Source organism: Dermacentor silvarum, chromosome 3 (assembly GCF_013339745.2).
Source record: "Dermacentor silvarum isolate Dsil-2018 chromosome 3, BIME_Dsil_1.4, whole genome shotgun sequence".
NCBI classification, from domain to species: domain Eukaryota; kingdom Metazoa; phylum Arthropoda; class Arachnida; order Ixodida; family Ixodidae; genus Dermacentor; species Dermacentor silvarum.
This window is the reverse complement of record NC_051156.1, coordinates 200,045,692-200,069,305: the sequence shown is the minus strand read 5'-3', so window position 1 is coordinate 200,069,305 and position 23,614 is coordinate 200,045,692. Positions and strand designations below refer to the sequence as shown.

The 23,614-nt window shown below is 43.3% G+C and overlaps 2 protein-coding genes across 2 annotated transcripts; one reads left to right on the top strand and one right to left on the bottom strand.

The window, feature by feature from the left end:
* Positions 1–1,346: 1,346 nt before the first annotated feature.
* LOC119446463 (beta-1,3-galactosyltransferase 6-like) lies at positions 1,347–7,225 on the bottom strand. The gene is made up of 2 exons (XM_037710897.2): positions 5,428–7,225; positions 1,347–1,484 (listed from the first exon to the last, which is right to left on the bottom strand). Exon 1 carries the CDS (start codon positions 6,915–6,917, stop codon positions 5,871–5,873), a length of 1,047 nt encoding a protein of 348 aa, XP_037566825.1. The 5' UTR covers positions 6,918–7,225; the 3' UTR covers positions 1,347–1,484; positions 5,428–5,870.
* A 125-nt stretch (positions 7,226–7,350) lies between these two features.
* Positions 7,351–19,312, top strand: LOC119446464 (ubiquitin-conjugating enzyme E2 J2). Its single transcript, XM_037710898.2, has 7 exons — positions 7,351–7,542; positions 8,017–8,147; positions 8,823–8,863; positions 12,416–12,609; positions 13,533–13,580; positions 13,700–13,780; positions 18,065–19,312. Exons 2-7 carry the CDS (start codon positions 8,032–8,034, stop codon positions 18,266–18,268), a joined length of 684 nt encoding a protein of 227 aa, XP_037566826.1. The 5' UTR covers positions 7,351–7,542; positions 8,017–8,031; the 3' UTR covers positions 18,269–19,312.
* The last annotated feature ends 4,302 nt before the right edge of the window (positions 19,313–23,614 follow it).

The following is a 23,614-nucleotide window of genomic DNA, read 5'->3' as shown; positions in this document are numbered from 1 at the left end:
ATTGTGTGAAAGTGGTTTAGGCACAATACTGCTGTAAGCTTTTGTGAAAATTCCCATTGATCCAGTCTAGGCCAGTGTGTCGGCACAGACGACAAAAGCAACCATCAAGTACTTCTCGATTACTGCGAGTTGACACAAAAATATAGGATGCAGCATCAACAAGTCAACATACCATGTGATTTCAGATTTTCATCTATGTCTTTTGGCCAATAAAAACAGTTTTAGTGACAAGAATAATAAGGATATGGTTACGGTCTCCATTTACATGGAGATACTGCCTCCAGTATTTAACCGGGGTATTCAAAGAAAAATTGGTGTTTTAACATTCATATTATACGAGTCGGCAATAAGAACAGGCTTCAAAAGTTATGCCCTTCAGCGGGCTTTGGGTCTGAGTAGGTTAAGACGCCCCAGAGGTCGCGTGCGACAGCACGTGCAACTTGAGAAGCTATACAAGATGGCGTTCTGTGACAAACGTGCCCTGCAACTCGGTTGCGCAAGAGGACGTACCCTTTGCATTGGCGGTACAAAACACAACGAAAACAGGTGAAAGCGCCAAAGTAAGCTATTCGCTTTAATAGAAAACAGGAGCTCTGCCAACATATAGGTTTGCTTGCGTAGAACTATTTGCCTGCATGCCAGTCTGCAAGGGAGGGGTTAGAGAAAAGCCCTGGGAGGAGGACAGAAGGCAATGAAAAACAAAAATAAAATTGAACCACCACTTGCAATCTTAATTTCGTTTTTCAGTCCTGCTTGTCCGAATACATGGGTCTTGATTTCACTGCTGGCATTTTATTTGATGTACATATTCCGAATAACAGCTAGAGTTTTGAGAGGAAGCGAGTTGATTGAAGGTAATCAAACAAGAATCGAGTTCTTCCTCTACCGCCCTGGTCAAACTGCAAGCCCCTGTTCTGACAACTCTATAGCTCTGCAGAATCGATTGGACATATTCTGTTAGACTGTATAGAGTGCACAGTGATGAAAGGGCCATATACAAGACAAATATGGTAATAATCTGTCAAGATTCTCTCAGAGTCTCATATTAGGTTCATGGCACTCTCCATCAAGCTAAGGAAAAAAAAAAAAAAAAAAACACTAATGGAGATGTAAAATGTAAGTTTATGGTGACTGGGCTTTATTAGGAGGTTGTGCATGTGAATAGTACGTGAGCGGAAGGCAACCCATAATGAAGCTCTGGCCACTGCATTGAGAGAGAGAGAGAGAGAAATATGTTTATTAAATCATAAAAAAATAGAAACTTGTACATGTATGAAAAGGCAACCCCAGTGGTTTTTCCGGTGAGGTGCCTAGATTAAGTTAATGGTTTCGCTTCTTATAAGGTAGGTGAGCAAGCTGTCATATATAGCTTCGCGGTGTTGAGGGGTCCCTCTAGGAAGGATCCAGTCATTGAGTGTGACGACTGAGCTCTGTAGCCCAGCAAGGCAGATTCTTCGCAGTGAGGATAGGCCAGGACATGTCCACTGCATTGAGAAGTATTCAGAAAAAGCTAGCTCAGCTTGCATCGGGCACCTCTAGGAATGGTAGTAGCCGAGTACAGACATTTACACTTACAGCTTCCTGTACTCACGGACAACTTTCTGAGGCAATGAACGGAAAACTATGAAGAGAAAGCGTGCACAAGTGACCAGCGCTTCTAAAGAAATGTCCCACATTTCAATCCACGTTTGTTTAGGCTGGGGAAAAGAAAACATACATGCTACCTTATTTACAATAGCAAAATAAGACAAAACACACGACCGAGTGTTAAATTTGAGTTATTTTTCTGCTTTTCTCTTCCACATCTGAACAAATGCGAAACCATTACACGTTAGCTATACCGATTCAGTATATGCTCCGAGAAACCAAAAACATTGTCAAATGCTGCCCGATTACTTGGCACGGTAACACATGTGCAGTAGCTCTGCCCTCGTAGCTTTCCCTTTATCTCACAGAAAGTTGTCTGCGAGTATAGTGCGGTTGTATTCCATGCCGGACTGCCGAGATTGCACATAACCCCTAGCTTGAATCAATAAGATAAAAAAAAAAGTGAATTAAATCCAACACAAGTAATGATATACAACCTGTGATCAATAAATATGGTGAATTATTTATTTCATGATTTGTTTGCAGGAATATAATTGCATAAGCTGTACCATACGACACTACTGTGGCCACCACCAACATCTGAACTGTCATTCGACAATCTTTGTCAAGAGCTGTCGAATTTTCTCGATTTTTCATCGGTGCACGACGTCACGGGCCTACCTGGCCGTTGCAAGTGTTTTCACGCTGTCCCTACCCTCACGGAAGCGCTCGTACCACTTATACACAATTTACCTGAAACACTGTTTCCAGTCACCTGGCACAGCACGTCATTACGTTCCCTTGGCGTGTCCTAAGTTCAAAGCACAATTTCATGTTTACATGCCAAAGCCAGGATAGGATGATGAAGCACAGTTGTAGTGGGAAACCTGAATTAATTTTGACCCCTTGGGGTTCTTTAACATGCTCCCAAGTTCAAGTACACGAGTGTTACTACAGTTCGCCCCCATCAAAATGCAGCCATTTGAACTCGCGACTTCAAGCTCAGCTGTGCAATGCCATAGCCTCTAAGCTACTGAGGCGCGTAAACAGCACTCTCACATAGACATAGCCAGCACCACCTAAAGCTTGCAAACTCAGTTACTGGTGATCACATAATTTTTTGTGAGCAAAAGCTTAACAGCCCAGTTGCTTGCAGATATGATGTTGAAGGTTCTGAGAAGCGAATAGCAAACACTGGGGCGCAAGTCTTGGTGGCAAGGCTTCCCCTGTCCTTGAAACATCATAATCACTTGTGCCATGACATGCATATGATTGCAGATTTGGTCGTTTCCTGCATAAGTACAGTGTTGCATAAACACCTTGATGCAGACACACATGCAGAGTTCTAAAGTGTACTTGTAACAAACATTCGTTGGCAGTGTTCAAATAAAAAAGCCTTTTAATGATTATACCTATGTTAACATATTTGATAGGCTGAGAGTATTTTTTTTCTACAACGCAAGTTCCAGAATTCTTTTGTCACCCCTGTTGGCACATCCTCCCTTGTATATCAAAAAGTTTAAAAAAGAACAAAAAGAAACTAAATTCTGAACAATCTTCTTGCGTGCAACAAAAGACAAGTGTATGACACAATGCACTTCTGAAGACAGCTGGCACATAAATATTTGTTCTCTTGATTGTTCTGTATTGTACATGAAGTACAGTCGTGTAGCCAGGGAGGGGGGGGGGTTGCACCAGGCATGTTCCCCCCCCCCCTCCCCCAAAATTTCTGTAAGCCGCATTGCGGCCTGTCTAGCCCCTCCCTCCTCACCTTCCCCACCTCCAATCAAGTGTATGACCCCCCCCCCCCCGCCAGCCTTGAAAAAAATTTCTGGCTACGTCACTGATGAAAGCCTCCAATGTCAATGTCATGGCTTGCTCTACATGACTTTTGCACATTTATGCAGATTAAGTAAAGGTGAAATAAGAAAAGGCTGCCTATATTACAATATAAATACCAAAAGTAAAACAATTCAGGGAACAAAAATGCACAAGACTGACGCTGTAGGAGTGCAACCAAAGGCTGCTAAGTATGAAAACATGGCTTTCAAAAAACTATAATGAAAAAAGAAAAAGCCTTCCGCCTAAAAAGGCATATATTTTGTTCATTTTTGGCTTGCACATGGAAGAACATTAATCATACTGCTCAGTGAAGTATCATGGTCTCACAGCTCACAGAGTGATGTCCCAGGCTATCAAGAGTTTTCTGTTGAGCTAGTTAATACATGGCTAATGTTAGTTACGCTGTTTTCATTCAAAGTTCGTTACTGTGTTTAGCAATTTTCTTCTTGGGCAGAAAATTACCAAGTTTGGGGATTTAATTTTCTTGTAGATTTTTAAGATCATAATTTTGCAGTTTTGTTCATTTTGTCTATTGCTTCTTGTGTCTGCTCTTACACAGACCACACTGACTGTGTTTGTGTCTACGAGTTTTTTGTAGCTGCGATGCATACTGCCGATCCCTTGCATGCAAATCTAGACTAATATTTCATTTTGTAGTCTATTTTGTAAAATAAGAAATTTTACATCTGTATTTGCATGGTTTGTCAAAGAAAGGTAACATGCAATGTTCACACATGGCCATGTGCAGATGCAGTTCATTAACACAAGTGGACTGGCATTGCCAACTTTTAATGGATTACTCCACTGTAGCTATGTGCATTACCTCCTTCAGTTACAACATGCTGGTAGAAGGCAATGAGAGTCCATTAGTTACTATTGTCACAGTCCCCTCCATGCACTCCCATGGATAAATAAATAAACATATAACTACTATCCAGTATTCGAACATATGCCGCCCAAGTGAAATGAATATCTTTTTCCCTATTCAAAGAAATTGGACTATGACTTTACAGCAACGTCCTTCATTAGTGCAGTTTCCTTCTTTTCAGAATTTGTAACCCTTCCCTGCAACTGCATGAAATTTCCATTTTCACTCAAATTTTAAGCAAAAACTTTGACTTTCATTGACTGCTCTTGATCCTTTTTGTTCATGTGACCTTAGCGGCTTTTCCTTTGTACTAAATCTCGTTTTTGCATATTAGCATGTTTTCCTGAATAAACTATCAGTTCATAGACAGTGCTTATCGCAAGCCACAAGTAGACTTCGAATGTTTTCATGCTGCTCACGATGGATGTTTTACTAAAAATCCCCCAAGAGAAACTTTCCTACATAGAACAGCACTGGGTAAACTGCTGCCTGATCCAATGGTTATGTGAAAACATACCGTAGCTATATACTCGGTGAGCTGGGCACTTATGACAGAGGGTGTGACTAACAAGTCAAGCAAGAAGTGTGCGAAATGACTAGGTAGTTTTAACAGAGGTACTTCTCTGATGTAGATGACTTTTTGTGATGTCCACTTGTACTAGGCTGAGGCAGCCTGTGCACATCTGGGTGACAGTTGAGATTGGTACAATGCACGGTAGTAAAGGAACTCCTTTGCAAACTAATAATGCCATAGAAAACAGTGTCCAAGAGGCAGCTACCATCATGCGACATTCAGTTGATGCCACTGCTGTACAGTCTCTAAAGTGTCCCTTTGCTGATATGAACCCATACTGCTGAGAAGGTACCCAATCAACTTGTACGTACCTCTGAATATGCAAGCTTAGTAGCACAGGCAGCTACAAACTGTCACCACAATGCTACCCAGTACAGTATTTATATCACAAATATCTTAAATGCAGCCAAACACTGCAAGTAAATCCATTTTCAAATATATTTCAGAGACTGCAATCGCTGACTACTTTGCCAAAGCAAAGACATGTCAGTGATGCTGCTAGTCACTGGGCTGGGCAAGCTCCATAGTAACTCATTCATGACACCTTCTGCTGTACCTTTTCCCCACAGTGGATGCTGTTTTCCAGACCGTGATGCCTCTGAAATGGCTCCCGCAGGGCATGACTCAATTGCCATATCTCGCTGATGTGAATTTAGCACTGATTAAAGTGATCTATATAGCCGCATACTAATGACCCCCCCCCCCAATTCTCAAGTACACCCCATTTCCACAGAAGACGCCATCTTGAAGATGTGCATGGTTTCCAAAATGTCTCTTGAGTGCCATGGCTACTGCCTTCCCTGAGCAGCCACATACAACACTGCTGTTATCAGTGTAGCGCTGGTCAGAGTGAGTGTGAGATCAGCCGCAGTTCCTTCCCACAGAAGACATCATACTAAAGGTGTGCACGGTCTCTGAAGATTTCTCTCAGGTGCCAAAGTCAATGCCTTGCCTTGGCATTCCTGTAGGGTAGCAAACAAGTTGCGACCTGGTTAACCCTCACTGCCTTTCCTTTTCTTTCACTCTTGGCATCCGTATGTCGCTGATGTTTCGGACGCAGCACCGGGACAGCCGAGCGTTTTCGTCATACACGTACGACATCCTGAGCTGCACCTCCTGTTTGCATAGCACGCCCTGTTCCACCAGGCTCTTGTACTTCTCTTCCATCGTGAGCACCGTCTCTTGGTGCGTCACCAGGTAAGAGTTGAAGCAGCCTCGGGACTCGTGCTCGGTGTCGAAGCGGCGGTCGTGTGTCCTATTCATCAACAGCGGAGCCAACCAGACGCCCAACGCGACGTCGTCGTTGGCGTACAGCTCCAGGAGCTTCCAGTTGTAGCCGATGTAGACAACCGTGTACCAGGAGAGGACGTAGCCGCCACCGCACGCATACGGTAGATAACGGTCGCTAAGAAACCAAGCCGGCTCAGCCCATGGGCCGCTGTGCGATACCGGCGCGTAACCAGCGAAGAATCCCCAGCACATCAACGGTTTGCGGAAGCTCCTCACCCAAACGTGTTCCAGCTCCCTAGCGATGACGTCTACCCTCGCGAACGAGTTGTCGTTCAGCTTGACCACGTATGAGGACTTGTAGTTCGAGAACACCCAGAGATACGCTTGCAGCAGTTTGAATGTCCGATTACTGAAGGCGTCCGGTACGTTTTCGAGGAGAATCAAGTCGCCATGGGCGCGAGCTTCCCGTTCCAGGGCGATCCGTCGCTCGTCCGGGACACCGAGGGAGCCCACAAAGAACCGGTGGACGGTGGCACCAGTCGAGAACTTGAGCCATGTGCGGCGCGCGGCGTCACGTAGCGCGTCATTCTGTTGATACGATAACACTGCTACGAAGACGAAAGCCCGTTCCGGAAGAGTCACTTTGAAGTCCGTGCTCAAGGGACTGTGGCCTAATGGCCTTTCGTGGAAGCACCACCATACTAGGAAACCGCAGGAGATCCCAAAGAAGAACCAAAAGGGTCTAAAGAGACTGAAGTACTGGTGCGCGCGCGTTTTGAAAGGGAATAAATTTGATTTTTTCGGAGTAGACAGCATAATCGTGATGCGGGCTGGAATTTGTGAGTAGACTCAACCGGATTCAACTCGTGTTTTACCAATGCGCTTGAGTCTTATGACCTGTGTTTGTATATTTTCACGATAATTACGTTATTCACGCGGAAATGAAATCGAAAAGGACTTCGGCGGCCACAAACATTATTTTGCCTTCGTAGTTTACAACATTTAAAACCGTCCACAATCGCAGCCATCTTGATGATCTTGAAAAGGCGATAGGCACACAAAATAAGATATCCGTGAAGAATGATATCAAAGTATTAAACACTTTAACTGTTCAAACAAAAATAAATTTATTAGCAAAAATATATATGAAACTGTGTTTAATCTACATGTGATATTGGTATTTTTATTATCATCCAATTCTGCTGGCGTCCTTGCAATACCGCCTTTTCTATGACTGCTACCGAACATGGCGTACTGTGTGCTGCGTTTCTGCTGCTGTGCATTTGTCAAACTTCATGACGTGTAAATCGTTTGTTCTCAGATCTACGGCAACGCGAAAACATCTTCGATGTGTAGACTTACGCACCGTGCCAGCGTTGGACGCAGTGTTCAGTGACGTCTGCTTTCACCTAAGGTTCAGCTACTTCGTACAAATTGCTAGGTATGGCAGTGCATGTTTTCTCTTTGGCCCCGTTTAGCCTTCGCACGGATTACTGAGATATTTGTTTGTTGCGACATCGCGCGTTCCGGGTGTGCCAGAGCGGAAGTTTAAAAGGGAAACGCTTTTGACGTCATTGATTAAGCTAGGTCACGTTCCTCGGTGTCGCGATTGTTAATTGTGCACCTTCGGCACCTTCCCGAGGTCGCCTTTTCTGACAACAATAAGGATATGCCACCGAATTCGTGCCGTTTAGCTACTTGTGAGGCGCGGAGTGATCAGGAAATTTAATGCACGAGCCTTGCCTTACTGGCGTCTAATTTTACCCGCCTAGAGCGCGCGAATGTTTCTGTTCGATGCTTCGTGTGAAAGCTAAATGAACCGATCGCGCCACCCCTGTTTGTTGGAGAGACAAAGCGTTCTTCGCTACTCCGCACAAGTCCTGCATTTCAAATGGCTGTTACTCGGCCTACGCAGGTCGCGACAGCTGGGATGAACAAAAAGTACAACACGGCCGCTCAAAGACTTCGCCAAGATTATCTGCGGCTCGTCAGGGATCCGGTACCCTACATCATAGCTCACCCCCTGCCATCCAACATCCTCGAGTGGTAAGTACGTTTTACATATTGTAGTCATGGAAGGACTTTGCAGCAGGTAAATTAATTTTTGAAAGTCCGACACGTTCCACGAGTTTGTGTATCTTTACGCGACTCAGTCAAGATGCACCGCATGTCGACACTTGTCGAAAGACAACCGCGTCAACGTTTGCCGTGATGTCGGTTTCTCAGAATTGTCATCTTTAGTGGAAAATTTGCGGTGATGTATTTTTAAGACTGAATCGTGTTGAAACGTCCGGTTAATAAATTGGTCGGTGTCAACCCTCCATGGAGATACACGCAATGCCTCAGTGCTTTTCATTAAAGTATAAGTAAAGCTTTATTTGGCTTATCCCACCCCTCCCCCTTCATACACTCGCACATACACACTTTGCTTGGATGGCTGTCTGGTTAAGTAAACTGAGCCAATCCCAGAGGCAAAGCTGAGACAATCCTGATACTAGTGACTTACACCTCTTCACATTAACTATGACAGTTAACCAATGAGTGTCCCCAGAATTTATTTTCTCAACAGGTCTACTGTGAAGCTATTGCTTGCTTAAGAATCATCCTCTGGTAATTTCTGTCCAGTTTTATAACTGAGCATATCATGTTGCTGTTGAGAGCTTGGCAGCAAATTTGGTCACAAAAGCTCTCATTTCTTTAGCTACTCATCTTCTATTCCAGGCATTATGTTGTACGAGGGCCAGAGAACACACCGTACGAAGGTAAGCTCATTTTGCCTCCTTTGCTTACTGACATAGTGTAATGCACCCTGATGCGTGGTCCTACCTCTGCCATTTGTTCTCCTGTTACCCTGGCTTAATGTACTTTCTTTTTGCATTCCAAGGTAGAAGTCGGAACGTTGAAAAGAGTGCTGGTTCTCTGCTGTTTTTACAATTGATTTCTGTTTTTTCGAGATTAGTCATTTTTGATTATTTAATTCAGTCATGTTCAGATGGGGGGCACCAGGACACATTCATCTCCGTAAAACCTCCCTGAATTTGACCTTGGAGTTCGAAGCACCAATTATAGCGAACTCGCATTCGTTCAAACTACTAGAAGCAACCTATTTGTCTTAATTATCTGAAGTCAAACAAAATGTGACTTAGAACAGAATGATGGCTTGTACGTATCAAGAAGATACATCCTTGTTGTGTTTAGACAAGGGCCCATACACCTTGAAATCCTTGAGAATCGTTGAAGAAAAAAAAGCATGCTCCTTGAATTCCTTGGAACTTTTGACCATTCAAGGTAACAAAATCTGCATAGGGGCTATGCCATGGACACTGTTTATCGGGGGGAAAATTCTTAGATATTTGCTTTTCTTTCAAGGCAGGTTTGGTAAGTTGCATTCATTATTATTCATTTTTCTGAGGATACTTTGGAACAACATTGAGTTTTAGGAACGTTCTGTTAAGCAGAGGGCAGTGTTGGTCTCTTCTGATCGTGGTAGAGGCAGATAAATTTTCGAGTTAATTTGATGTTTGCTTTCCGGAAAACGTGACAGCTGAACGCTCGAGAAAGGATAGCGTCATTGGTTTTTTCACAGAGATATGTCGATAGTTCGCGTGAGTTTCCGTTTGACTAAGACTTTCTTTTCGGATTTCGCGAGTTCTGAAAATAACGCTGTATCAAGTTAAATACTGGTTATACTGCAGACTGCTTCAGCTGATTTTAGAAATCGCTGGATGGTTTTTCCCGCACGCACGTAGAGAGTACCGCACCTTAGAAACGGGTTGCGCGGATCGATTTTAGTAATGGTATACTCTACAGATTTCTTTTCTCTGCGACGTATTATGTAAGGGTATGTCCAAGGCGGTGCTTGTCTCGCATGTTTATTTAGAAGATGGCAGCATTTGAGTTTCATTTAGTGCGTTGAAGTTCTTATATATAAGCGCGAATCTTCTTGTAGTCTTGAACGCGTAATTTGCACAAGTTTTCTTTGTTTTTTTTTTTTCTTTTGAGGGTGTCTCTAAACGATTGCACTGTGGCTTGTTCACAGCCAACAGTGAAGTCAGTGTTGCCATCCTGGAGCTAGACAAAGCCAGATCAAGCGACCAGACTGTGCCACTATTTTGTTGTTTCGCTAATTCACACCAAAGCCTCAATGGCTAAATTTTTGAGCCCTAGACTCTTGAATTGCCTGGCACAAAGTGAGCTTCAGCCAGTTGGCTTAAACACGATGAGTATCCTTGCCTGAAGTCTCGGACACTATACTAACCATCATGTCAGAAGTCAATTGATGTCATTAAAGTGGGAAAGTTAACTGAAGGCCTGAAGAGCTTGAAGTGTGTGAGCAACTCAGTAGCTGCTTAGGTGCAGAAGAAGAAAGATTTCACTATCTTTCAGTGTATGTGTAAAGATAAGGTTTGTTTCCCCCCTCCTTGAATGTTGGCCATCAGTTCCTTGAAATCCTTGAATTTTGAGTCAAATGTTCTGTACGAACCCTGGTTTGGACAGCTAATAGGGAGTTTAAGTTTGTCCATAAACTTCTTAGCATATGCGGATTACCAAGTTTCCACGGCTGTAGCAAAAGCCGGTAGTGACATAGTGTGGTGTGTTGTGCAACTGCAATGCACTGGAATAATTTTTGTGTCGTGTCTGAGTTACCGGCGAAGCAAAATAATAAAAGTACTGCATGTTAGCAGTTATGTTGCTTTTGTTGCTTTACACGAGCAGTTATGTAGTACATGTATGTCACGGCAGTATTAGCTTTGTATGATCTCTCATTAGATTCTGCATTATCAGATGTCGCTACCAATGTTGTTGCTGCCATATACCTTTCCAGCAACCCGGTTATTCGTAAGAAATTTACTAATTAAAAACTTTCTGATGACCAGAACAGGTAGAGAACCAGATACACACAATACCTGGTTGCGTTAGTAGCTACAGGGTTGTTTGTGCTATCTTTTAGTGGTGCCAATTGACATTCACCCACCTGAATGTAAGCATTTAGAATGTTTTACTAAGCATGCCTTATGAACGTTCTCCAATCAATTATTTACCTGTGTTCTTATGTTCAGAATGTAAAATAAAACAAAAGAAAGAAAAAGAAGATAGATAAACTTGTGTCATTTTGCAAAATCACAACTCAGTATTCAGTGAAGCCGTTAGTGCAACTGGCCTCCCCGCTGCTGTTTTGTGTGATCTTCATGGCACGCGATGGTAGCATTCAAAACACTGTTGCTTGAATACTTTACAGAATGCTGGATTGATCTTTGGGTCACACCCGGTTATTTTCCAAATAGTGAAGTCACTTTCACATTGCTGCTGCTTTTCTGGCATAATAACCTTGAAAGTGTCCCCTCTTGCAATAAACACTTCTAAATTAGCATTTTCAAATTCCAAAGCGCAGCTTTAACATGCAATTTGATGTTTAGAGGGTCTGAACTATACATGTGCAATGTTTTACCTATGAATCTCTAGGTGTTAAATTATGCAGACAACTTAAAATGATTTTAATTTGGTTAGTCTCTACTCAAAATGATGCTTCCATGACACTTTGTTGATTTATAGTGACCTACACTAATTGCTCCACGACATTGATACCTTGCTAGCTTGTTCATCCAAGCACACACACACTAGCCCTACAAATTGTCAACTTAATACACTGAATAGCTCTTTGTGGCAAGTCTTTGAACTCCCAACAAACGCCAAGGCACGTCGTAATTGTTACAGTTTTGACATTTGCAACTTTTAAATTCTGCCATCATGTTCTTGAAGGCATGTTACGCTCTTCATATAAGCTTTCTGCCTGAAAGCACGTAGTTCTTTTGTGGTGCTTTGATACAACCTTTAAATAAGCATGGGCAAGCAGTGCAAAAACTGACACTTTACATTGTACTTAAGTCACTCCCATGGTTGTAAGTTTACCTGCACATGACCCTGATCACCCCTTACCTTGCCTCCAATTTTCAGAAGTCTTCGGTGTTTGCTTCTTTATGTGGGTGCACATTTTCGCCTGCATTTTGCTTTTTCAGTGCAACTCATTCCCATTGTCAAAATGTTGGCTCCAGCGTCAGACGTCCCTCGTTTGACCATTGTTGATCACTTCAAGTCTCCATCATCCTGTCTTGTTTGGACATAGTACTCAAATAGATACCACGAAAGTGTCTCTTTTTTGTGCTGCCTGTAATTGTGAATCTGTAGAAGTTGGCAGCTTGCATAGGCTGCAAGCATCTTCCCCATGACACAGTCTTGTAACTGGACCTTGTTGTAAAGTTGGGTTGGTTGCTCAAGACCCTAGGAAATCATGTTGGTGCTGCACTGTTGTGCAGATGGAATCTACCACGGGAAGCTCATGTTCCCGGCCGAATTCCCCTTCAAGCCGCCCAGCATCTTGATGATCACCCCCAGTGGCCGGTTCAAGTGCAACACACGCCTCTGCCTCAGCATCTCGGACTTCCATCCAGACAGCTGGAACCCTGCGTGGTCTGTCGCCACCATCCTGACAGGCCTGCTAAGCTTCATGGTAAAGAAAGGCACCAACTTGGAACGCATTTAGCAGTAGTGTCGATGACCTTGTCCCCTTCAGGCTCGAATTGTCATGGGCTATCGATAAATGTGTGACATTTAGACAACTTATTCCAAGGCACTCAAGGGAGACAAGGCAGTAGGGTGTCGCATCTTCTAGTTAGTCGTCATAATTGAAGAGTAATTAAATATCTATTAATTGTGTAGCCAGTCATATTGCATTTTTTTCATGACAAGAACTGAATCACATGCTCGAAGCTCATGTAAAATTTAATTACTGGTTGCGTGAATAATGAGATAAGAAAAGTTGTTCTTTCATCATTGCTGCCAGAATGCGTCATGTCGAACATGGTCACACCTTCAGCAGCATGCAGCACATTGAAGTGAAGTCACATAGACTGTGCAGGGAGTTCAGTTATTAAAATTCAATGTCATTGCTTTTTCTGTGCCGCCACTGGATAGAAGTGTAAAACCAAGTTGCGTCCATAAATGTGGGCTCTGCGCCTGAAGAGGTAATGGAATATTTTACTGGTAATTATGGAGTGCTTAACCTGAATCCTTAAACGAGCTATTGGACTTCTAAAATTGAAATGTACCAGAGGAAAACGAAATGGAGCTCCTCGCTGTTTTCGCAGTGGAGGTTGTCATGTGCAGCCCGAATCTACCTAATGACCACTTAGTTCACGCATTCTAAAATTTTGGTCGAATCGGTGTTTCAATAGTGCAGAAAGGCCATTGCACCCCAGAGAGAACTAATCCTGAATGACCAATGGAAGCACAAATTCCCTCAAACTTAACTAGCAGAAAAGAAATGCTTCAATGCAGAGCAAAAAAAAAAAATTGTTTTAAGTCAACTAGGTGGAATTTGTTTTGTGTTTACTTTTCAGCCCGTGGATGACTTGCATCTTTCTATGTTTGCAGGTGGAAAAAAACCCCACATTGGGAAGTATTGACACTACCGACAGGGAAGTAAGTTGGCCAGCCTCCTGTCCCTATTGGTATGGTCAGAGAGCGCAGCTTATTTGTAATGGTGCATGGCATAATGACACCTGATGAAATCGCCTGCAATTCCTTTTTTCGTATTGCAGAAGAGGCAGCTTGCAAGGGAGAGCCTAGAGTTCAACTTGAAAGATGAAATGTTTTGCGAGCTGTTTCCAGACCTGGTTGAGGTAAGAGGAAGTGTGTGGTGATTGGGTACAGAACCTTAATTGTTGCAGTTGTTCAGCACGAGTTGAATCCGGATATATCGAATCTGATGGGGATCACAATAGGATGCCCAATAATCCATTATATCTGGGTTCGATATATTCGGGTTTGATTGTACTCATGTGCGCTGAATCAAAAACTTGTGAGCTAAGAAAACTAGGCATTATTGGGCAAGTCGTGTGCTAAATGCTGATGATGATTGCAATGCAGTTGAAACATAGCAATATTGAAAGCTCTCGCTTGTAGTAATCTACAATGGTTTGCTTGCTTAAGCACTTGTATGGCTTCTGCAGTTTGAAGCCATGTAGATAGTGAGTGTGAAAATGTTTCGGGAAAGGCGAATGAAATGGTTTGTGTCAATGTGCTTCTTCTTGTACTTTCTTTAGCTAAAGGAAGACACATTTTTGATATACAAGGCACATTCCACAATTTCCACAAAAAAGGTCTTGCAAAGCCCCTTTCAGCGCGAGAAACTATTTCAATGTTATTTTCATCCTGTTCACTGCAACTCCACAAGTGTAATACAGTATAGACCACTTATAACGCGACCGTTTATAGTGCAGGACCGGATATAGTACGGTCTTTTCAGACTCCCGTTAATTTTGCGATAGCACTCCATGTATACGCATACCGCTTACAGTGCAGCCGCATGAGACGAAATACCGGTTATAATGCGGCTTCCGCGGGAAAATCTCGCCGACAAGGGCCGCAGCGAGCACACTTCTCAACAAGGTGCATGCTCTCGGCCGGCGTGTGCATTATTCAATGTAATCAAACTCTCGTTAATTCGGACTTATTTGGTTGCACATCGGTTAATTCGGACTACTTTCGGATGTCGAGGAGCGCCGCAAATGTGCGACGCAAAAGAGCAAGAATGGCGCCAGCGTCCAACCGAAACGAAGTGGTGGAGTCCGCATCGCCACAGCCATCACTTGAAATCATACGTGAATGACAGCAACGCCAGAACGCTTCGAGCCTGTTTGTGTCTTTAAAGCCTGTATTCTTGCGTTTACCGCTGCGCATAACACCGCATTGGCCGTGGGCTTTCGTAACTGCGTAGTCGTCATCCACGATCGCGTCGATAGCGGCCGCGGTTTTCTCCGCAGCGGTTGCGGCAAACAGTAGTTTCGTTTTTACTCGGTACGCGAGTCGGCCGCGTGCCTCGAAAACTGCGTAGTCGCAATCGATGATCGCATAGATAGCGAGCGCGGTTTCGACGGCCAGTTGTTGCTGCGACTGGACGACTCGGTGCATGCGTCGGGCGCGTGCCTGAATGCAACACCATAAAGTCGCCGTTCATGATCGCGTCGATAGCGGTCACGGTTTTTTTCGCAGCGGTTGCGGCAAACAGTTGTTTCGTTTTGGCTCGATGCAAAGCTGTCGAACTTAAAGAGCACCGGCTACATCGCGATTATGTTTGCGCCAGCTCACTGGCGAAAACGTAATCGCGATGTGCGCGCGATAGTACAAAGCGTGTCTACATGCTTGGTCTACATGTTTGCATACGTGCAGGGCTTGAAAATCGTTGTTTTGGTTATAGTGCGGTACCGCTTATAGTGCAGATATTCGCGACTCCGGCGACTTACGTTGTAAGCGGTCTACACTGTATTAATGTATTTGGAAGAGTGCTCAATGACGGCACAAGGAAAGACAACACAAGGGTACTTCGGGCCCGCATTTTTAAATTTATCATTGCCTGTGCAATTTCTTGTTTTTCAGTTACTGATTTACGCTGGACTTTCTTTAAAAAAAAGTCAAGAGACCAGGGAAAGAAGCTGCATTTATCAGGAGTACCATTTACTGAGAGATCGAACTGAAAGGTGCATGAGATGCCCTTTGGAAAGGGGCACATACATCTGTATTGCCAGCGGCAGATAATGAATGTAGCAAATCTGATTACAGGGCAGAATAGTAAATTACAAAGAAGAAAAGTTTCTATTTGCATACAGCCACTGACTAAGCTAACAGCACGTTTACTAGGGCACCAACAAAGGCTACCTTGGTGAGAACATTGAGAACTTGTGAGAAAACCCAAAAAGGAAAGGTGCGAACAGCAAGGCTGCTGAGATTGGTGATTCAATGCTGTCTTTTGGTAACATACTGTCGAAACACCGATAATGCAAAAGTACTTTCTTTATATCCTATATTCGTTATAATATAAATTTGTTACACGCTGATATCGGCAAGAGACATGTTAGATTTACTTCGTTATACACAAGAATTTGTTATATCTGTGTTTGTTACACTGAGGTTTGTCTGTATCTCTAGTTCCGTTTACCAGGAGTTGGAAAAAACTGTGGTTCTGCTTAATTATCCTTTTTTTTTTCCCTGCCGAGGGGACATGGGTCCCGGATAAAGACACCTTTGTTATTGACTCTAGACACGTGATATTTTCAGAAAATATTGAACCTTGTGTACTGATTTGAAATAGGCAGTTAGTTTTTTCCAAGTCAATCCAAAAAAAAAAAGAAAAGTTCCCATTATTTATGTGTTATCAATTTGGGATGAGACTTGTAAAAAATGTACTGCACCAAGAGAGCTAAAATTAAGCAGGTATCTGCCTGAATGTCCAAAAAGTGCAAGTTTGCATTTTAATGTTTATATCTGTATTTTAGCTGAAGTTATGAAATTCTAGAGTTGGCTACTTAGCAAATGTAAATTTTTATTGGTGATTTCTACAAGATTTCAAAATGTTTCAGTGTCCTAAAACACTATATCATAGCTTTTGTTCACTCTCTGATTCTCTAGCATTCAGGCAAAAAAGAAATCAAGAGGACTGGATGAGTAACAGTGACACAGTGCTGCTCCCAAAAGTTTAGACTTGTAAAAATAATTTTTTGAGAAAAGTGCAAACAATTACAGAGAGTGCAAAAATGGCATTTTATGCTACAAAACCAGGTAGTTTCCTTCTGAAGCAGCATTGAAGGCTCGTTTTGGCAGGAACGCAAACTGTAAACATGCTCTTTCAAACAAGACCGAGATGGCCCGGCTATGATAGACTGTTTTGGAATGGCGAATGACACAAAATGGGTCATGTCAGCACTTTCATGGGCAAAACTGAACATTTCATTGGACAAATACAGTTTTCTTCCTCAACGATGTGTCATTTTGAGCTAGTTTTTTGCTAACAGGTCGCACCCTGGTATGGGGATTAGAAAAATAATAAAAATGAAAACATATTTTTTTTTTGAATTTTTTGTTTACAGGACCAATGTTCCCCTTTAATACAAAACGAATCAACCGTAAAGCTAGAGAATGCACTGTCACGCAATAAAACAGTTTCAATGAACTGTTTGGGCAGACTTTCATTGCCTTTTGCAACCAAACACCTGTGCTGGTAAGGTAGAGAGCCGATCGCAACATGCTTGTTTCCCTGGTGTTTTGATGGTGTAATGCTGGCAATGTATGGCTTTCGTGATTATCGAACTTGGCTGCGGGGCCCCAACAAGCAAATCGCCCTTACCGACCCAACACGAAATGTCTCCCATTACACACTTGTTCCCCATCCCCGAAATGTCCTCTCCTCCCCAAGCTGCTGTTCTGTTTAGGTGATTTCTTTTTACCAAGATTGTAGTCTACCATATAAACTAGAATATAAGTCGAAATATTTTCATGAAGAGCGGCAGTCTAAAGTCACATTTTGTTTTATAGCTGTCCTTAGCACAATGTAAGTCGTCTGGCATCCTACAGCATGGATGTTGGCAAACCACATAGCCAAATCCATAGCCAAATGCGACAGCTGGCATTTTTTTTTTTTGTTTGTCTTGTGAGCACTGAGAAGCGGCACATGGAGACAGCTTTCAGTGGCGCTCAAGGTAAAAGTTGTAGACTTCGTCGAAGCGAATGGCAGCATGGCAGCTCAACGTTAATTTGGCATTATTGAAAAGCATGCAATACTTGGGGGCACAAAATGGAAAGCTGTTGGCATGCAACCTACGTAAAACGTCATTTCGTGGGTGTCGTGCTGTGCATCTACAGCTTGAGGACGCACTTGCGGACTTTGTGGAGAACCTTCGTGCACGCTCACTGACAGTGACAATGCAGTCACTTTGCTGCAAAGCTGCAGTGCCGTTTGGAAAATAAATGCGCTTCGGCGATTTCCTTGTTTTTTTTTTTTGTTTTTTTTTTCACTTCAGGGCAAGGGGTTGACCTATATACCTATTCAGCCTATATTCCGGTTTACACGGTGTTTCAGTTTGAACTGAAATTCTGAGAGGGTGATATCGTTGATCTCAATGTTGGTGCAGGAAATGAAGGAGCAGATACAGAAGAGGAAAACGGAGGTGGAGGCACAGAATGCGTACCTGGCCGAGCGCAGCATAACGGGCAGCAGCCTGGGCGACCAAGGGTACGGCCTGTTGGGCAGCACCCTAGCCAACATTTTCGTCATCGTCGGCTTTGCCGCATTCGCGTACACCGTGAAGTATGTGCTGACATTCAGCGCCAAGTGACTGCGGCCGCCGCGCGCACAAGAAGACCCGAAGTGGGGTGTTGCGCGTGCGGACAACAAGGGACTCAAAAGAAACTGAAAAAAAAACAAAAAACCAGAGGGGGACGGGGAAGGAAGACTGTGTCATGCCACCAGCCACTTTAGCATTATGTACATAGCTATGCGCGTTATTTCTATACGAGTCAGTTCTGCCTGGCAGTGACGAGCAGTGGCGAGACTCGGCTCTGACACTTTTGAAAGATGGGGAGGGACGGCACACATTGTCCCGAGCCTCTTCATTTTACTCTCCCCTCGCTCAAAAAGCAGATGATGAGTAAACGATAAAATGTTTGTGCTGCTTCTGTTCTCGGAGAACTTTGGTTTGGTGGCAAAGGTTGTCAGAGTGTTTCAGTCTGTGTTCACCTGCGAAATTTCAGCGGTTTAGGGGAATTTTTTACGTTGGTTCTGCACTCTTGGAGCTTGGATAGCAGAGGTGTGAAAAGCTGTTTTGCAGTGAGAAGAATCTGCAACTTTTTGTTAAACGTTTTGTCAGTGTTGTTGGTGTACTTGTGAAATGAACGCTCGTCACAATGGCCATATTTCATACTTTTGTTCTGTAAAGCTTGCAGCACAGTATTTTAATGCCATACTACTAATAGCAGCGGTGGTTCGTCACGGAGCAAGTGAAAAGTTCAAAATCCATGCTAGGCAAACATTTTTTTATGGCATTATCAACAGCTTTTGGTGTATGTGGTTAGCATTTTTTCTTTTTTGGTGACTTTCTGTATAGAAAACAAAAACTCAGTTATACATAGGGGTCTCTGTGCAGCCTGTGTGCATTGTCATGCCCGAGTCGCGCGCTGTTTTTGTTATGGGGTAAACACTATGTACAGTTAACAAATTGCTATGAAATTGAAGCTTGACGTGTTTTGGCTGAGACACTATTCACGTTTTGCATTGGAAATGTGCACTCCGACCCAAGACGTGAGAAGCCATATTCGTGAACCTTGTTAATGAAAGAAAAAAAAGAAAAAATGTGTACGATATTAAAAATTTTTCAGAACGAGACATTTGTTTAGTGTCCTTTGTGAAGCATGTTCCCTGAAATGTGCTTGAAAATAATTGACTCATACCTTCCCCCGCCCCCTTCTTTATTCATTTACACTTTGAATACTTGGCTAGATGTGCTCCAAATAAGCCATGCTGATCTGATTGCTAGCACAAGCAGCTAATGCTGCTTACATATTCAATATCTGTGCTTGCATACGTTGCCCCCATTCCTGAGGCCAATTTTTTTCCCATGATGCACACTGCCCTTGAATGACTGGAGGACTGCTGTGGTGATAGTAGTACCGGCACCAGACATTACTCTTTCAAGACATGGTGTTGAACCCAATTGAATTGTACTTTGATGTCTTGAATTACCATCTGAATCAAAGAGAGCAAAACCTTAAAAAAAAAACTGAATTCTGGGGGTTTATGTGCCAGAACCACGATCTGATTATGAGGCACGCTGTAGTGGGGTACTCGATATTTAGACCATCTGGGGTTCCTTAACATGCACTTAAATCGAACTACATATGCATTTTTGCGTTTTGCCCCCATCGTAATGTGGCTGCCACAGTTTGGATTGAACTCGTGAACTTGAGCTCAGCATCGAAACTCTAACCACTGAGCCATTTTAATTGTAGGGTTAATGTCTCGAAACTGCATAGTGAGCTGTGAGGGACACCATGGTGTAGGACTTCGTATTGATTTTGGCCTACTGGTGTCCCTTGGTGAGCACTTAAAGCACGGTACACCAGTGCGTTTGCACACGTCCCTCGTCGGAACGCAGCTGGGAGTCGTCGACCCCATGCCATAGCCAATGAGCCACCACCGCACCTGGTCTGCGTAAAATATTGTATGTGCCTATAGAAAAGTAGCTGAGGGCACATTGGATATTCTGAGTCGTACCTTGCAAATTCCACTTTTCCCCGTAGCCTCCTTTTTGAGCAGGGAGAGACTCGTTTTCACTGTGCTGCTGGTCTCCGTTCACATTCGAATCGTGCTGTGCAAATGAGATAACTGTGAGAGCTTTATACTCAAAACAAGCTGGCTGTCATTCATGCAGCTCTTTGTTTTCATCTAGGCACTCTTCTTGCTGAAGAGATACTAAATTAAGTTCGTGGGTTTTACGTGCCAAAACCACAATCTGAATATCTTAAGTGTGGTACTCCGGATTAATTTTGACCACCTGTTATTCTTTTTACTTGCACCTAAATCTAAATGAGCGTTTTGCATTTCGCCCCCATCGAAATGCGGTGGCTAGGAACGAACTTTCAACCTCAATCTCAGCAGTGCAACATCATAGGCAAAAGAAATTTTGAAAAGAATGATAATGCAGATTACACTGACTAACCAGGTATCTTTTCGCTAAAGCATTTTATGAGTGAACGAGAAAATGAATGCAATGGGGAACATTATTTGATTTCAAATGAGATGCTATTCCGGTTTTATATGCCGGCAGTATTTGTGGCAAATTCAGCACATGCTTTATGCATGAAACTGCACTGCATCTGCCCTGCGTGTCTTTTAAGCAGAATGTAGCAGATAAGACAAGCCATGGAATATACAGAAACATACCTTAAAATCTAAAGAGCTAAGAAAACCGGTGACAACATTAAATAAATTTCAGAATTACTAGCCATATCCTTCACTCAGCAGTAACTTGATAACAGTGATAATCCAGTAAATAGTTGTCCCTGCAAAAAGTAAAAGAACATGTGTGACAATATCCTGCTCTCTCTGTCGCAGACAACTTCTGTGGCAATGAAGGGAAAGCTACGGAGGGGCGGAGCCTCTGCGCACGTGTTACCGCGCCAAATAATTCGGCAGCCGCATTGTTGAAATTGCACTCATGTGAAATCCCATTGTGACGCATGCAATTGCACCAATTTTTCTTTTCTCCAGTCGCAACGTGTGCAACAGCCTTTTGACAGCGGTTTATGTTTCTGGGAACAGAAATTAGAATGTGTGTAGCTTCCACATGCAATGGTATCATTTTTGCCCAGATGGGGAACAGAAAAGCAGAAAAACTCATCAAATCATACACTCGGTGGCGTGTTTTGTCTTGTTTTGCATTAACTTTGCTTTGAAATAAGATGCCTATGTTTTCTCTTTGCCAGCTTAAACTAATGCAAATGAAAATGTAGGACTTTTTCCATAGGCGCCCTTACGCGTGCGCGCCATGCCTTCGTAGCTTTCTTTTCATGGCCACAGAAGTTGTCCGTGATTATAGTCGTAGTGTCTAGTCATACACGGTAAATACAGTTTCCAAGCTTTGGGGCACACAGCGTCCCACAACGATAATCGTCACTACCTTGCTTCCCTTTCCTTTCTCGAACACTGCGTGCCCAGTACTTCCAGGTCCCGAACAGCCTGCTTGACATCGGCTTGACATGCCATTCTTGACGGGAAGTTAGCCAACGTAGAGTTTTCAAGAAGGGAAACGCACGTAAGACATGATTATTCCTGTGGGACAAAGATGCACACCAAAGGGTGTAAATCGTTTTTAGAGTGCAGGCATGGGGTGTGCTTTGGTGTCGTAACTCCCTCTGAAGTTCACTCTTAAAACAGTGACATCACGCTAGTGTGTTTGGATTCTGCTCCCATTGCAGTTCTTTTGCAAGTTATTTTAGCCTCTGTGTCCACGAGTTTCTGGTAAAAACAGCCAAGGACGAGTTCAGCGCATTGACGCTACTTTTTATTCTTTAACAATGCCATGGACGTGTTGGTTTTCTTGCAACGCTTTGTCATGCTTCTGGTAGATGGCAGCACAAGCAGGAGCGACTTTATGCTGGCGGTACAAGTAAAGCATGTTGCCAACTTGGGCCTTTATTAATAATTTGACCACTTTTGGTCAGAATTTGGGATAATAGCGTGGTACGGGAGGGGTTAGTGTCCAGAAGTTGAACCTGTTGGGCAACAGAACCTCCACAGGCCCTCCTAGCTGGCGAGATTTTTTGTTTTCTTTTACAGTGACGCTGTTATGGGCAAGGTTCCAGGAGATTGCGTCCGTAGAAAACCGGAAGTGTAGTGTGCGTCAGGCACGTTGTGCCATCTCGTGGAGTCGTATGAAAACGCTGGGTGGGCGGCGTTGTTAAACTTAGGATTGTAGCTGTTATAGGCTAGGTTCCAGGAGATTGCGTCCAAAGAAAACCGGAAGTGTACTGTACAACAATTTCAGACACGTTGCGCCACCTCCTGGAGTCGTATGAAAATGCCGGGTTCGCGGCGTTTTCAAACTATGCATTATACTGCGGTTTTCGCCGGATCTTACGTTTGCTTCATTACGTGACGTAGGTCACCCTGGCAACCACGTTAGCGCTTGTGTGCATGCTGTGATTGGCGTAGCCGTCTTTAATAAAACGCTTTGACGGTACGGTGATAGCAACTGTGTACATTCCCCCACAATGCCTATGAAAGACATTGAAACGTTCGTGACAGACGTGTTCGGTTGGGTGATGCCCAATGACGATATACCCATTCTCATTGTAGGGGCAATATTCAGTACACCAGACCCACCATAGTCACAGCTTCACTGGCTTCCATCTTCACAGTAGTGGAAGGGCTCTGAATGTTTTTTTTTTTAACAGCAAGAGATGTAGGAAATTTCCTGCAGAATTTGGAGTGCTGTCCATAGGTTGTTAATTGTGGGTAGCTTCCCAAAAATGGTCATTTAATGGTGGTTAATTAGGACAACCATAAGAAGGGAGACATGGAAAAATTATAGGCCCATTAACTTGCTTTCAGTTTTGTATAAAATATTTAAGGTAATTTCCAACAGAATCAAGGCAACCAACCAATCAAATCAACCAAGAGAATAGGCTGACTTCAGCAAGGGATATTCTACAATGGGTCATATTCATCTCATCAGTCGGGTAATCAAGAAATCTGCAGAGTACAATCAAACTCTCTATGTGAGTTTCATAGATTATGAAAATGCATTTGATTCAGTTGAGATACCGGCAGTCATAGAGGCATTGCATAATCAAGAAGTACAGGAGCCATACGTTGGAAATATCTTCGGAAATATCTACTAATATTACACAGCTACCTTGGTTCTCCACAAGAAAAGTAGAAAGTTACCTATCAAGAAAGGGGTCAGGCAAGGAGACAATCACTCCAATGCTATTCACTGCATGCTTAGGAGTATTCAAGCTATTAGACTGGGAAGGCTTAATAGTGAGGATCAGCAGCGAATATCTTGGCAACCTTCAGTTTGCAGATGACATTGTCTTGTTCAGCAACACTATGGACATATTACAACAAATGATTGAGGACCTTAACAGAGAAAGTGTAAGAGTGGGCCTGGTTGAAGATTAAT